Here is a 17304-nt window from a genome sequence, read left to right as displayed (position 1 = left end):
GGTCAGTTTCATTCCAATCCCAAAGAAAGGCAATGCCAAAGAATGCTCAAACTACTCCACAATTGCACTCATCTCACACGCTAATAAAGTGATGCTTAAAATTCTCCAAGCCAGGCTTCAGCAATACGTGAACCATGAACTTCCAGATGTTCACCTGGTTTTAGAAAAGGCAGAGGAACCAGAGATCAAATTGCCAACATCCTCTGGAACATCGAAAAAGCAAGAGAGTTCCAGAAAAGTATCTATTTCTGCTTTATTGACTATGCGAAAGCCTTGGACGGTGTGGATCACAATAAACTGTGGAAAATTCTTCAAGAGATGAGAATACCAGACCACCTGACCTGCCTCTTGAGAAATGTGTATGCAGGTCAGGAAGCAACAGTTAGAACTGGACATGGAACAACAGACTGGCTCCAAATAGGAAAAGGAGTACGTCAAGGCTGTACATTGTCACCCTGCTTATTTAACTTACATGCAGAGTACATCATGAGAAACGCTGGGCTGGATGAAGCACAAGCTGGAATCAAGATTGCCGGGAGAAATATCAATAACCTCAGATATGCAGATGCCACCACCCTTATGGCAGAAAGTGAAGAGGAACTAAAGAGCCTCTTGATGAAAGTGAAAGAGGAGAGTGAAAAAGTTGGCTTAAAACTCAACATTCAGAAAACTAAGATCATGACATCTGGTCCCGTCACTTCATGGCAAATAGATGGGGAAACAGTGGAAACAGTGGCTGAAACAGTGGAAACAGTGGCTGACTTTATTTTGGGGGGCTCCAAAATCACTGCAGATGGTGATTGCAGCCATGAAATTAAAAGACGTTTACTCCTTGGAAGGAAAGTTATGACCAACCTAGACAGCATATTAAAAAGCAGAGACATTACTTTGTCAACAAAGGTCCGTCTAGTCAAGGCTATGGTTTTTCCAGTAGTCATGTATGAATGTGAGAGTTGGACTAAAAAGAAAGTCGAGCACCGAAGAGTTGGAGAAGACCCTTGAGAGTCCCTTGGACTGCAAGGAGATCCAACCAGTCCATCCTAAAGGAGCTCAGTCCTGGGTGTTCATTGGAAGGACTGATGTTAAAGCTGAAACTCCAATACTTTGGTCACCTGATGCGAAGAGCTGACTCACTTGAAAAGACCCTGATGCTAGGAAAGATTGAGGGCAGGAGGAGAAGGGGACGCCAGAGGATGAGATGGTTGGATGGCATCACTGACTCAATGGACATGAGTTTGGGTAAACTCCGGGAGTTGGTGATGGACAGGGAGGCCTGGTGTGCTGCGATTCATGGGGTCGCAAAGAGTCAGACACGACTGAGCGACTGAACTGAACTGAATATATATATAAAGATATTTTTACCTGTAAAACTAAAAGCAAATGTTCCTAATGCCAGAGAGGAGAAACACAAGATCCAAACCCTATGGCTAACTCTGAGCCTCAGTATTTCTTGAGTACCTTTTCTCTTCTGATGCAGAAATGTGATCTGCTTCTGAAAGAATAGATACCTCACAAACAAACCCGAGATAATGCATACCAGGGCAACAAATTCTTAGTAACCTGATAAAATGCATTCATTTGTGCAGGAGTGTTTTGGTTATGTAATATCTACATTGATATAGTAATTATTCCATCCAATTAGTTTATTACATAATATTATTTTTGCTTTTGTATTAATGTGTGCTAAGTTGCTCAGTCATGTCTGACTCTTTGCGACCCTATGGACCGTAGCCTGCCAGGCTCCTCTGTCCTTGGGTATTCTCCAGGCAAGAACACTAGAGAGGGTTGCCATGCCATTTATTGAGTATTTCTGAAAGTGAAAGTTGCTCAGTTGTGTCCGATTCTTTGCAACCCCATGGACTATACAGTCCTTGGAATTCTCCGGGCCATAATACTGGAGTGGGTAGCCTTTCTGTTCTCCAGGGGATCTTCCCAACCCAGGGATAGAACCCAGGTCTCCCGCATTGCAGGTGGATTCTTTACCAGCTGAACCACAAGGGAAGCCTGAGTATCTGATGGGCCGATTATTCTGCTAAGCTTTTCATATATTTTATCTCTATTTTTCTTATTTCCCCATCAGGTTGATATTAGGTGTTATATTCCCTCTTTTATAAATAAGGAAACTAATGTTGAGAGGTTATGAATATAATTTTCTCAAGATCACATAGCTCGTAAGTACAATCTGAATTCAGTAAAGTTCATTTCTTTTCCCCCTTCCCATGATGACCTCAATTAGAATGAATGAATAAATTCTAAATAAATTTTGGCATGCTACATGATCTCATTTAACATAACTAACAATTCAACCTGATCCTTATCAATGGCCTTTAGATTTTAATTCTATATCTTCATTAAAGACAGACTTGAGAATGGTTATAAATGCTTCTCAAGGACGTATTATTTGAATGTAATAGGAAAGAATGGAAGTTATTAAAGACTGATTGGTAAAACTTTGTGTCTCTCAATGCATTCACTTATCACTCAAAACTGTAAAGCATCAAAACACATTATAAGGTATTACAATAGCAGGAAGATATTCCATTGATCCCAAACCTCACCCAGTACTTCCCCTTCAAGCTGTTCATTCCTTTGAAGGTGAATTTTGTGCAATAAAATGCCAGGTTTACAGGAACGATGAGGTACAAATCATTCATTTATCAACTCGACAAGTATTTCTTGTCTATTATGGGCCTCTATGAGCAAAAAACAAGGATATAGTCCCTGCCTTCATCATGTCTCCTATAGATCATTGGTAAATACAGGCAGTCAAACAAATAAAATAAAAATTAGAAGTCTGTATAAGTGTTAGGAAGGAAAGGTCCATTTTGTATGTGAGTCTGTCACAGGGACCTCACCTATTTTGGTGGTCAGAGAATTGGATCCTGCACATTCAGAAGTAAATAATATGTGTTTACTCCTTGCATTCAGAGTCTCTTGGACTCCAAGGAGATCTAACCAGTCAATCCTAAAGGAAATCAGTCCTGAATATTCATTGGAAGGACTGATGCTGAAGCTGAAACTCCAATACTTGGGCCACCTGATGTGAAGAACTGACTCACTGGAAAAGATCTTTTGCTGGGAAAGATTGAAGGCGGGAGAAGAAGGGGACGATAGAGGATTAGATGGTTGGATGGCATCACCAACTCGATGGACATGAGTTTGGGTAGGCTCCAGGAGTTGATGATGGACAGGGAGGCCTGGCGTGCTGCAGTCCATGGGGTCACAAAGAGTCAAGACATGACTGAGCAACTGAACTGAACCTATGCCTTGCATTTAAATTCTTAATATATTTTATATAAACGGCATAATTCAATAAAACTTCTACCTCTGCACTTATCATTGCCAAACCATTTTGGTGTGTTAAAGCACCATGATATAGAAATTTATCTTTGTTTTTGAGTAGCAAATCTTTAAGAAAGTCACTCAGTTGTGTCCAACTATTTGCGACCCCATGAACTATACAGTCCATGGAATTATCCAGGCCAGAATACTGGAGTGGGTAGCCTTCCCCTTCTCCAGGGGATCTTCCCAACCCAGGGATCGAACCCAGGTCTTCCACATTGGAGGTGGATTCTTTACCATCTGAGCCACCAGGGAAGCCCAAGAATACTGAAGTGGGTAGCCTATCCCTTCTTCAGTGGATCTTCCCAACCCAGGAATCAAACCAGGGTCTCCTGCATTGCAGGTGGTTATCAACTAAGCTACCGGGGAAGCCCAATCTTTTCAGAACTTTTCAGAAAGTGCTACTTTGAGTGTTATGTTGAGGATCTAAGTCATAGGACAGACATCTTTAAAAGACTTCTTGCTTAATCTTGGACTTGCTTAATAAATATTGAATTTCTTAATCTGTCCAATTTACCATGGTTTATAATTAATTGTTTTTCCTATTAAACCACGCAGCCACTTTTCCAGTCAGCTGTATGGGGAGAAGGTGGAGGAAGGCTCCTTTTGAACCTACTCAGAGCTGCTTTTCCCCAGTTGATAGAACATTGCCAAGGTCGGTAAGCCTAAAATTAACTCCACCAGCTGTGTTTTGGTTTGCTTCATATAGCACACGGGCTCAGGGGGTTAATCTGCTGGGCTTGCTTGCTGCTTCAATCTGCCTGCTCTTAAAGTTTGTTTGCCTGGCATGCATGTTGTGCACAAGAGGTGGTAACTGAACAGCTTGAAAGTATATGGAGACTGACAAATAAGTCTCTCCTTTAATCTTAAAAAAAAAACCTAGCAACGATGATGGGGGGTGGGGTGGGGCATGGAGGAGTCCCTGCTGAGTATGTCAGATGAGAGGCTTAACTTTTAACCTCACTGAAGTTTCCCAGAGAGCAGGCTGCTGACATGCTGTCAAAGACCGAGATGATGCTGTAGTTTCAAGGAGTCTGTGTTTTTAGCCCACTCATCTCCATGAGGTCCTGTAGCATGAAGGACCATATATAGACATAAAGAGTATCCCAACTAGCTGCAACTTAAAAATATCCTAAGGATCAGCAGCTGTTATTTCACCCACACAAATTCACAGTTGGCGTAATTAAATTGTGCCTGTTCTCAGTTCTGGAGCCCTTCAGGTTTTTCATAAGGACTCATGTTGGCTCTCCATTCCCTTCCTCAGAGTAACTTAAAGCAGAATGGATGAATGAAAGGGATCAATCGTGAGCAGTTTGGGGTTTGCATCAATACAAATAAATAATGAAATGTGGAAGTCAGATCTTGAATTCCTACATAGACAACCACTGGACTCCAGGGACCCTGGGCAGTCCCTGGTCTTGGCTGTTTGTTCTCTCCTGCCCTTGGTTGCTACCACACTATCTTCTTGGCATCTCTCTGGTATTTTCCATAGTTGTCATAGTTACAACCACAGCAACCTGAGCAGGCCACAATCCTCTTATAGCTGGAGACATGAGCTGCTACTTTACAACAAGATATAATTCCCCAGTCCTGCACCAACAATAATCGTGTCCCAGATAATCAAAGCATTGTTTTTTCCTTGGCAGAAATATTCCAACCCTCCCAGAATATTGCTGTCCTTAAGGTCTGTATGGCATCAGGGCAACTACAAGGCATCTACAGAAAAGACAACCAAGATAATCAGTCCTACCTTGAAATTTGATCAAGTATAACCAAATCCCTTATTTATAGGCTGTCTCTGTGTTTCCACACCAATCATTCCATTTGAGTACAGGACAAAGAGATTTAGTAAAATAAAGCCAGAGTAGGCAGGAAGATTTCCTCTCCAAAACAGAGCTTTTAAAGGAAGTAATCTGATAATGCACTCCTTAAAAGGGATCTGAGATCTTCCTGGAGTCCTGAAGGATAAAAGACCACTTACAAGATTCAGTCAGTCAGTAATATTTTTTGAAGATCAGTTACCCATGTTAAGGGTAAACCAGTTACCCCTGTTAAGGGCGAGGATACAGAAGAAATGTACCACATTTCAACTGTCAAGGGGCTCATTTCTAGTGGCAGACTAACTTATAAAGAAGTAAATACAGCATAAAGCCATCCCTCATAACGGGATTATATACCAAGGACTGCAGGAGCCCAGCTAGTCAAAGAGTGTTAATGTGAAGAGGAAGATGGGGTCAAAGAGAGTTTTACCCAAAAAGCAAGTCTTAAAGTGTTGGTAGACTTTCTCCCAGTAAGGAAGAGGGGCAGGTGATAGAGGAGTAAAAGGCAGACAAAAGCACTGCAGAAAGATGATGCAGCACATGTAAAGCCAGGAGACATGAAAAAATACATGTGCAGCAAAGGAAATGTTGACTGCTATAACCATTTGCACCTTAGTATGAACTCTTATTCATTTGACAAATATTTATTAAGCACTAACTATATGCTAGTTACTTATGTAGGGTTTGGGGATTTGCTGCTGCTGCTAAGTCACTTCAGCCGTGTCCGACTCTGTGCGACCCCATAGATGGCAGCCTGCCAGGCTCCTCTGTCTATGGGATTTTCCAGGCAAGAGTACTGGAGTGGGTTGCCATTGTCTTCTCCGAGGGTTTGGGGACTTAGGGTACAAAACTAAGTCCCTACCCCCAAGAAGTTTACATTCTAGTGGGCAGTAGGTACTCTGAATTTGTCAGTGTTTTTACTCTCTAGTTGTATTTGCATTTTAATGATCCATGATTATGGCATGAAATCTCAAGCCTTATTAAAGGAATATTTTAAGAGAATAAAGGTATCCATAATCAAATAAGGAAGAGATTCTAGAATCAAAATTCTAAAGACAAAAGCAAACAATATTACCTAATGTATATAGCACAGGGAACTCTGCTCACTGTTATGAGCCAGCCTGGCTAGGAAGGGAGGTTGGGGGAGAATGGATACATGTATATGTATGGCTGAGTTCCTTTTCTGTTTGCCTGAAACTATCATAACATTGTTAATTGGCTACACTCCAATACAAAATAAAAAGTTTTTAAAAAGCTGACAATATTCCCAATGCTTATTTGAACTTGACTTCAGTTGATACCACAGAATCACTATTACAATCCTCTAGGAGGTGTTGTGAATATTTAAAGTACAACCTTTTGCCAAAAACTCAATGATTGTGTGGCCATATGGCAGACCTAAAATTGGAGCCAATGTGTGTGTGTTTAGAAATTAAGATGGACCCACTACTTGGTTCCTAAGAACAAAACCTCCCCTTTCTCTTCTTCCTCTTTCCTCCCTCTGGTAACCTCCAGGGACCTGTGTTGTCTATCACTGTCTCGGGACTGTCACGCTTGCAGATCCCATAAATTGTCCCTGGACGATCAACAGCCCTCACAGGATGTATTGGGGAGAAGGGAGGTAGTACCCAGCATGGCTCAAAAGGCCACTTCCTCCCAGGAGGCCCCAGTGGTTACCTTGGATAGAGCAGCTCTTTGTTCCCTGTGGCACTCTGGAGCCAACTGTGGCTGCCTGTCCTGCCATGGCTCTTAGAAAGCTTGTATATGGAAGATCCCCTGGAGAAGGAAATGGCAATGCGCTCCATTATTCTTGCCTGGAAAATCCCATGGACAGAGGAGCCTAGCGGGCTACAGTCCATGGGGCTGCAAAAGAGTTGGACACAACTGAGCAACTGAATAACAAATCATGGAAGTATTTTAAGAATCTAAGTTGGTGCTGGAAAGAGACCACAGAATCTTCAGGAAATGAAAGGAAATTTACACAAATTCTGTTGTGTAATTTTCTGCCAGTTTCTTGCAAGGTTTTTTATAACTCACTTAATTAAATGGTAACCCACTCCAGTATTCTTGCCTGGAGAATCCCATGGACAAAGGAGCCTGGAAAGCTACCGTCCATAGTATCGCACAAAGTCAGACACAAGTTAAATGACTTAGCACAACACACACACACCCTATGAGGCAGATGTTATTGTCCCAGTTCTCTGGATGAGGATATAAAATCATATCTAGGATGAGGATATAAAATCATATCATATACATAGTTAATATCATATCTATGAATAGTATACATATCAGTAGTAAGTGCAGATCCAGAATATGAATCTAAGTCTATATAACTCATGTGTGCATGCTAAGTCCACTTCAGTTGTGTCTGACTCTTTGTGACCCCATGGAGTGTAGCCCACTAGGCTCCTCTGGCCACGGGATTCTCCAGGCAAGAATACTGGAGTGGGTTGCCATGCCCTCCTCCAGGGGATCTTCCCACCCCAGAGATCGAACCCGCCTCTCTTAAGTCTCTTGCATTGGCAGGTGGATTCTTTACCACTAGCACTACCTGGGAAGTATAGGTCTAAGTCATGGGAAACCAAAATATTCTAGAGTTTGTGTATTTTAAAAAGTTGGAACTTTAGGTGATACACAAACACAGCGTTGTGTAATATTGAATTACATAATAGGAAAATTGTCCCCTTTAAGTTCATTTTCATTTCTTCTGATTATGTCAAGAAGGAAATCTTGGTTTGATGCTTGTTTGTTGTTCAGTCACTAAGTCATATCTGACTCTGCAACCCCATGGACTGTAGCACGCTAGGCTCCTCTGTCCTCCACTGTCTCCTGGAGTTTGCTCAGATTCATGTCCATTGAATCCATGATGCTATCTAACCATCTCATCCTCTGCCATCCCTTTCTCCTTTTGCCTTCAGTCTTTCCCAGCATCACGGTCTTTTCCAATGAGTTGGCTCTTTGCATCAGGTGGCCACAGTATTGGAGCAGTCAGCTGAATTTGATGCTAGCATAGTGTGATGCTAGCATGTCTTTAACACTTCTCCAACACTTAAGTCTCCCTTTCCATGAGAAGGCCCCACTCTTTAGACCCAGAGACTTCAGCAGGCAACAATATCTAGCTAGAGCTTAAAAATATTTTGCTCTAATTAAATTTATTTATATGTTCTTCTAGTACATGACACCTGGTGGGCTGAGGTCCGTGGGGTCGCTAAGAGTCGGACACGACTGAAGTGACTTAGCAGCAGTACATGACACGTGATACTGGTTTTCATTTGTAGTAGGGATATAAAATAGGGCGTATTGGTTAAGTTGAGGATCCCTAGCATCATGCCATCCAGATTCAGCTACTTTATGGCTGTTTGACTTTGGATGCGTTAATTAGCCCGCTGTTTCCCTACTTGTAAAAGAAGTTTAATGGTGTCATCTACCACATAAGATTGAGGTGTGAATTCAAAGAAGCATTGCATGTCATTCACTTGAACAGTATTTAAAATATCCTACTGTATAGCGCGGGGAATCATACTCAGAGTTTCATAATAACGTATAAGGGAAAAGAGCCTGAGAAAATAGATATATTTATGTATAACTGAATCACTTTGCTATACACCTGAAACGAGCACAAACATTGTAAGTCAACTGTACTTCAATTAAAAAAATCTATACTGTTGCTCAATAAATGTTAGTTATGAGGGAGTTGAAACAAAAATGAGCTGACTTAAGTCAGGATTTCTCATCTTTGGCACCGCTGACCTGGTGAGAGGCTGTGCTGTGTTGTGAAGTGTTGAGAAGCATCCCCGCCCTCTGGCCACTAGGTGTCGCTAGCACCCAGTTATGACAAAAATGTCTCCGGACGTTGCCAAATGTTCCCCGGGGGGGGAGCAGAATCACCCCTGGTTGAGAATCACTGGTTTAAGGTAAAATATTAGGTGAAAACCAGACTTAGATATAACAAATATCTTAAGTATTGAGTGGGAAAAAATGAATTGAAAAACACTGCTCTAAGACAGTGCTATTTGAATTTAATTCTGAAAGTCAGAAATTACTATTTCTATTTGCAAGTTTATGACTATGTTCTAAGTTTTCCATCAAAGCTAAAAGTATTCAAACAACTCAGAAGGGGCTGAACTAGTAAGTACATGAAAGTCATCTTTATTTTTCTTTGACCTCCTTTTCTTCTACTTTCTTTTCCAGAGTGTCACCCAAAACCTCCCTCTACAGACATACCCAGGAACTACCTGGACAGCATCCTTCATCCAGAATTCTTGTACCCCTCCCTCCCAATCAGGGGTACCCTTGCCTTCCCCCATGGCCCTATTCCCTGCTTTTTTAAAAAAAAATATTTTTTTTGATGTGGAGTTTTTAAAGTTTTTATTGATTTTTTTTTTTTTTACAATATTGCTTCTGTTTTATGTTTTGGTTTTTTGGCCGAGAAGCATGTGGGATTGTAGCTCCTCAACCAGGGATCGAACTCATGCCCCCAGCAGTGGAAACCACCTGACTTCCACGGAAGTCCCAGCAGACATATTTTAACTGTTTTCATTACCCTCCTACTTATATTTCTTTTAAGAATAAAATTATATCATGCAATACTAGAATAACTTATCTTCTGGGAAGAAAATAAAGAACATAATTATCTTGTTTGTTAGAATGTGGTAAAGAGAATTAACTTTCAGGTGAGAAATCCACCCCAGACCTTTGGGCTTAAGATCTTGCTCTATGCTACTAGCTATGGGACTCGGTCATGTCACTTAATTTCACTATATGGTAGTTTCCCAGTTTAATAAATGAGATTACTATTTATCTTATAGATTGTGAGGATAAATGCACAGTAGAAATGTAACTGTCATTATAAATACATAGAAGTGCTTGTTTTTTTTTTTTTTTTCTCCTTTATGGCTGAGGTTCCCAGTGTAGTGCTTTAGAGAAAAATGATCTCCATCTTTCTTTTTTTTTCCATTTTCCTTCTGGTCTTGATGTGTTCACATCTAAAAAGTTGCCTATATCAGCATTAGGAAGAAAAAATCCATCTGTAAAAGCATTATCTGTTGGGCAGTAAAATAAGGGTTAGGGAGAGCCTGTGGAAGACAGATGAATTTGGGAGCATAACCGTGAATTATTATGAACTGAATCAGATAATGATTCCTATTACAGCTGCTGTATGCGTGTGGTTCTGTTGCTGGAGCCAAATCAAAACTGAGCCGTTTATAGAGAGCCATCCCCTGAGCGAGACCTGTCAGCTACCAGGCACAGCTTTCTTTTGTTGGATCACTTCCATCATGGGAAGAGTAGCACTTTGTTCTCAATGGGATAGGCCCTCTATATAGTGTGTAGATCGTCCTTCTCTTCACATAAAGTTTAGGCCCAAACCACCATCCATGGATTCATGGAGGGGCTTATCCACTTTCACGTTATTCCATACACCGTCACTTCTGATGAAGGAGGTCTTTGTGTAGAAATGAAGTGTGGCACTGGGACTATACTCATCAAATTCACCCGTCTTACCCTGCCCCGCTCCCTTCCTAAAGCCACTGGTTTGACAGAATGGTGGGCTGTCTTTTTGAAAAATCACGTATGGCACCAGTCAAGCGGCATATGGCACAGCTTATGCAGCTGAGGCAGTGTCCTCCAGGGTGCGGTATATGCTCTAAATTAGATGGTAATGCAGGTGGTGTTCTTTCTCCTACAGCCAGGATTTACAGGTCTGGGGATTCAGGAGATGAACATGGGAGTTGCTTTTTTATTATCCCTCATGATTCACTAACAAACTTTTCTCTCTGTCCCTGTGACTTTAAGTTTAGTATAGAGGCCTTGGAGTAGGAAATGGCAACCCACTGCAGTATTCTTACCTGGAGAATCCCTTGGGCAGAGAAGCCTGGCAGACCACAGTCCATAGGGTTGCACAGTCAGACACAACTGAAGCAACTTAGCCCATAGAGGTCTTAGTTCCAAAGGAAGGAATGCTTGCTTCCACTAGAGGTCACAACCATGGTTCTGTGACGCTGGAAATTGGGACTGCCATCTGACCACTTTGGGCTCCTCATACCAATGAATCAACAGGCAAAACGGGTGATTACTGTACCTATTGTGGTGATCGATCCTGACTACCAAGGGGAAATCAGATTTCTACTGTATAATGGGGATAAGGGAGAATATGTCTGAATTGTGGGAGGTCTCCCAAAGTGCTCTTGCTACTCCCATATCCTGAGACTTCTGGCAAGGAAAAAATTACCACCCAGAGTGGGCAGCAGAAATGAAGGTTTGGGTCACCCTACCAGACGAGGAGCCAGGGCAGCAGGAGTCTGGAATTAATACTAATTATAAATATCGGCTACAACCATGTGACCAGGAGTTAATGAGGTGTGTAACAGTTATAAGTGTGAAACAGAAAATTAGCCACATCAGTGATTATATAAACCTCCCCAGTGCTTCAGAGTATTCACCTTCAATTTGAGTCTATTCCGGAATTTCCATTTCAGAAAGAAAAGAACTTTTTTAAGTCTACTTTTAAAAGTTACCCTTAAGCACATTCAGTTCAGTTCAGTCGCTTGGTCGTGTCTGACTCTGCGACCCCAAGAACCGCAGCACGCCAGGCCTCCCTGTCCATCACCAACTCCCGGCGTCCACCCAAACCCATGTCCATTGAGTTGGTGATTAAGCACATTACATAATATTAAATAAACCAACTAAATGTTTTTCACTGAAGGTTTGATTTAATAGTTTGACATCTTCAAAATTAGCACACTAAATCACAGCTGAGGCAGTGTCAGCTTCCTCTTAGTCACTAAAGTGCTTTGTGGATATTCCTAAGCGGTATTCATATTTTATACTCTAGTTATTTATTCACTGATACAGTTTCCAGGCTAGCCTACACTGTATAGGCTTTTTATTTTTTCTTTGTATGTCCAGTGCACAGCTAATGTCCAGGTCCTAGAAATACTTTACCTGGGAAAATATGTACATGTGGCTGTTCAAATGAATGAGTGAACATGGCATGTGTGTAAATTAGTAATTCTTAAGTGACTAAAAATTAATGACTGTTAATAAACATCCTTATAAGCATTTAAGAAAGATGTAATGAAGAGAAGTTTGGGATCAGAAAGATGGGAGTTTGCCAGCTTTGCAACATGTTAATCATTAAGCACCTCATTTAACCTGAGTCTCAGTTTCCTCTTTTGCAAAATGAGATGACCTCTTAACATCTTGCAGTATTGTCATAATGAGAGAGCTAATTTTTAGGTAGGAGTCCAGGGCCCTCAAGGAGGAAGGGGTCCAGGGCCCTCAAGGAGGAGAAAAGGACAAACGTTTTTTTTTTTTTCCTGCATGACTTTGTCTTAGTCAATATGACAATGTATCTTGCCCAAGGACAGGTTTCTCCTTAACAAGAACCTTTTGACTAACCTTGTTATCTTAAGATGTATGTTGTAGGAGTGTGTCTGGTAAGACCTTTCTATTCTATTCTTGTTAATTTCAGATGTCTGTTGTGGCAGTGGGTCTGGTAAAAGCATATAAGGCCTTGATAAGACTAGTAAGGGGGGCACACTCCATCCCCCTTCTGATGTCTATGTCAGAATCTTTCCCTGTCCCTTTTTTGCTACACACAACCTCTTGAGTTGGTCCCGAGCCAGGTCTCGAGCCTGGTCCCGAAGCTAAATCTTCAGAGATCACAAATCCGACATCCCTTACCGTTAAGTTATCATCTTGGGGGCTCGTCCGGGATCTTCAGGACAAGGTAGGAACACGCAGAGCTGCAGCCTCTCTGCTTTCTCAGTATACATGTTTTCTGCTTTATTTTACTACCTCTACGGTGTACCTATGTGTGTGGGTGATTGAAAGCCTGTGGGCGAACCATGTGGCCCGAACTTTGGTTTCTTGGTCAGCTATTCCTGGTCTCTTTGACCATTCCATAACTGCCTGGGGAATTAGAACTACTAACCTAATCTGTCAGATTATAGACTTTCGAGGGGTTTGTAATCCATGCCGTTACTGTGTACTCTTACTTAGACCCCAAGCTTGGTAGTCACGGGGAACCCAGACTTGCTAGGAGCACATTTGGGAATGAGGTGGACCTCTAGCTTCAGCAGCGTCTCTCTTGGCTTCTTCCATACAGGGCCAGAGTCCCAAAAGCGGGTCCTTGTCATAGCTGTGCCCCAAACTTTATGGATGGAAGCGCTGCCAGCAAGCATGAAGTTTCTAAGAACACAGGTTCGTTTGGAATCCCAGATTGGAAGTACAGTGTGCTTCTTCCTTTGGTAGTGCTAGTTCTTCGCAGACTAGATAAAATTCTCCAGTGACTTACTGATGGGGCAATGACTCACCATTTCTACTGCAGTCAGGACTGTACTCAGGAATGTAAGCTATCAATAAGAAGTAGAGATAATTTACACACCTCACATAGCGTTTAGCTCAGAGTTGGTTCCCAGTAACAGGTAGTTCTATTATTATTTACTGCATATGTCCAGGAGTAATTCAACAAGTCTGTATAAATAATTGAAATTTCTGAATTAACATATTGAGTTTACTAGAATTACTTAGAAAACAGAAAACAACATATGACATTCTTCCTATACAGGGTCTTAACCGCTTTCTCTAGTTGTGTGAGTTCAAAGATCCAGCACAGCCAAAAAACAAATAAGATAAAATTGGTACCCCAACACCTATCCTACCCATGTTACATAATTCTTAGATGAGTCAAATATACAAATGAATGTTGTAAACTGTAAACGTTAAACAAATTGCTAATTTTTATTTTTATATCTTCCATCTGAGTGCTTCAGCTATCATTTTTTTTTTGTCATTGCATGATTTAAAAATGCATTTTTATGTCCTTGGAAAAATTTCTGTGTTTATTTTCTTAAGAAAAATCAAAGCTAAAACTTGCCACTTACTTAAAAAGATATCATGAGCCCAGTGACCTAATATTTGCTACAGATTCATAAAATTCTCATCCTAAGATACATAGATATTGAAATAGCCAACAGAAATTTTAAAGGCAAAGTGTTATGAATTGTTCTGTTCTCATCACCATAGTTCTGCTCACTGAAAGCAGAAATTGAAGAAAACTTAGAAACTTAAAAAGTCAGTGGCATATTTCATCAGGCACCAAATGTGCCATTGACTCTCCTATTACCCTTTACCTTAGAAACTTAGGACATGAGCTTTATAGGAACATTGACTTTGTGTTTATGAGGTGAGCCTGTTACTTGGGGTTTTTAATGTGGGTTCACAGCTAATAGTTCCTAAATTTAGCTGCATATCAGAATCATCCAGAAATTCACCCCAGATCTATTGTGAGAAAATTATATGAGTCCTAGAAACAGTATTTTGAACAAACTCTCCACTTGTAGTGCTCTTCCCTTTGCTAGCGGTTCTGTACTTCTCGGGGTTCCCAGTGTCAGGACGGAATCTATCTGATATGTCATAAACATCCTAGTGTGACTTAATTAAATGTGCCATTTCTTCAGAAATGCTAATGGTGAAATTTGGGCCTCTATTATAGCTTGGGGTGGGGGTAGTTGAGGGAGGAGAAACTTTGCTTCCTGGCTCCCCCAAATGACATTACCTAGGGAAAGCTTCCTTTTATTACCTTTCCATAAAATCAGCCCTACATATCAATTATGCATCACTAAACAGCTGAATTTCAGGAAGAGAAAATGTAGGCAAAGTCAACAGAAAATCTGGAGAGCACCTGGAATATTGACTAGGAAGTCCCTACAAAGCTTGCTGTTTTGTTTTGTTTTGTTTTTTTCTTTTTAAAATGAAAGCAAATGTATATGACCTTTCTTAGGGACTAGTGAATTGTTCTCATTGGAGTTACTTAACATGGGTTGGATCCCTACTAAGCAAGGATGTTGTAAGGGGATTCAAAAATTAGGTTAGAACTCTCAGTAACAACATAGCAAAAATTACTCTTTTGGTTTGGTGTTTCCCCAGTTAGTGGCAAGTAGGATTAAAGCCTTTACTGTTTTTGTTTTTTTTTTTTGGCTGCTCTGCTGCATGCAAGATCTTAGTTTCCCTTACCACCAGAGATTGAACCTGAGCCCTCTGCACTGGAAGCTTGGAGTCTTAACCACTGGATCTCCAGGGAAGTCTCTAAAGCTTTTACTTTTTTTTTTAAAGTTTTGGTTGCACTAGGTCTTCATTTGGAGAAGGCAATGGCACCCCACTCCAGTACTCTTGCCTGGAAAATCCCATGGACCGAGGAGCCTGGTAGGCTGTAGTCCATGGGGTCACGAAGAGTCAGACACGACTGAGTGACTTCACTTTCACTTTTCACTTTCATGCATTGGAGAAGGAAATGGCAACTCACTCCATTGTTCTTGCCTGGAGAATCCCAGGGATGGCGGAGCCTGGTGGGCTGCCGTCTATGGGGTCGCACAGAGTCGGACACGACTGAAGAGACTTAGCAGCAGCAGCAGGTCTTCATTGCTGCACACAGGCTTTCTCTAGTTGCAGCAAGTGAGGGCTACTCTTTGTTGTATTGCACTGGCTTCTCATTGTGGTGGCTTCTCTTGTTGTGGAGCACAGGCTCTAGGTGTGGGCTCAGTAGTTGTGGCTCGAGAACTCTATAGAGTGAGGGCTCAGTAGTTGTGACACTGGGGTTAGTTGCTCTGCGGCATGTGGCATCTTCCCGGACCAGGGATCGAACTTGTGTCCCCTGCATTGGCAGGCGGATCCTTATCCACTGTAACACCAGGGAAGTCCAAGCCTTTCTTTTGATATATGTCTGTCAGCTCCTTTAGTTTGACCTTTCCCTGGATGCCTCTGCCCAGGGCTGCCATAAGGCTCATAGCAGATGATTTCAGAATAGCAAGATTTCTGTAGACAGTCTAAACAGCTCTTAAAGTTGCTCTCATGGTCTAGGCACTCCTATTTCTCCTGTAAATTATTTGTCTTCCTATAATTCATCTTCCAAACCACTGCCAAAGCCCAGTTTTGAAATGTAAATCTGCTTATCACTTTCAATGGGCACCCCAATATCTTCCAGATAAGTTCAAGTTCCTTACAATGCCTGTATAAGTCTTTTTAATGATCTGGACTTTTCATCATCCCCGCTATGTTAGCATTCTTGCCACAAACCATTGCAATTCCTTAAATTCTCTAAACCTTATGTTTCTGAGATTGTGTAAAAATTCCTCCCTCGACCAAGGACAGTATTCCCTTCATTTTGCTAATATCTATTGGTTCTTTCAAGATCCAACTTTGTTGTCAACTCTCTTGACATGGTCTTTGACCCCATAAGAGTGTGAAAGTGTCCCACTTTTCAACTCCAATGGTATCCTGATATATTAATATTAATACCTCATTATCACAGTAAATGCAATATGCTGCGATTAATTTCTTATCCATCTTCCTTACTAGACTGTGAGAACCTGGAAAGAAGGAACTACTTTCATTATACATTTCTCAGTGTCTAGTACAAAAAGTGCATTAATAAATATCTCTGAAATTAATGACTGTCAGAATAGATCACTCACTCCTTACTAAGATATGAGGTCAGATTCATGGTCAAACTTCAAGATAACTGTCACCAATAGAAACTGTAATGAGTAGAAAAGATTGTAGGGGGTGCTATTGAAATATGGTCCAGGCAGGGGAGGGAGGCTCAAGAGGAAAGGGACATACATATATAATTATGACTGATTCACACTGTTGTATGGCAGAAACCAATACAAAATCATGAATAAATTTTCCACCAAATTAAAAAAAAAATAAGAAGAAAATACAGTCCAGTGTACAAATTCTGAATGGAGAGTAGGCCTAGGAGCTCACAAAGATGTCTGGAAGTTGTAAGAATGGAACAAGAATGGAGTTGGTGGAAGTACATCTACTTTATTGAACTTTTCCAGGGATAGTTCTTGTGATAGCTTAGACTTCTATCCCAAGTTTTATTTGCAGAAAAATACCTAGAAAGCAGGTGCCATGGATTAGTTAATCCTTCTTTCTCCTTGAAATCTTGAGATTAACTTGTGATTATAATGTTAAATGGAATAATTAATTTTGTGTAAATGAAGTATAACAAGTGATCATTATAAAATTATACGCTAAGTGAATTATTTCACATGCAACCTTGCAAATGATAACAATATTGTATTTGCTCAAATGACTTCAATATAAATTAGTACTGTGTTTGTACTTATGG

The 17304-nt window shown here is 41.0% G+C and overlaps 1 protein-coding gene across 4 annotated transcripts in view; it reads left to right on the top strand.

Moving 5' to 3' along the window:
• The window catches only part of GRSF1 (G-rich RNA sequence binding factor 1), a 48583-nt gene that overhangs the window by 5672 nt on the left and 25607 nt on the right, over nt 1–17304 (top strand). For 3 of the 4 annotated variants that reach the window (XM_043448510.1, XM_043448512.1, XM_043448514.1), the window contains 2 exons: nt 3901–3997; nt 13273–13367. In XM_043448510.1, the coding sequence (XP_043304445.1) occupies nt 13326–13367 (42 nt within the window). In that variant the 5' untranslated portion in view covers nt 3901–3997; nt 13273–13325. The remainder of the gene's footprint in view (nt 1–3900; nt 3998–13272; nt 13368–17304) is intronic. The other variant, XM_043448509.1, reaches the window with a different exon arrangement.

This window comes from Cervus canadensis, chromosome 26 (assembly GCF_019320065.1).
Source record: "Cervus canadensis isolate Bull #8, Minnesota chromosome 26, ASM1932006v1, whole genome shotgun sequence".
NCBI classification, from domain to species: Eukaryota; Metazoa; Chordata; class Mammalia; order Artiodactyla; family Cervidae; genus Cervus; species Cervus canadensis.
Note: the sequence above shows the minus strand (reverse complement) of the source record. Positions and strands in the feature narration are given on the sequence as shown.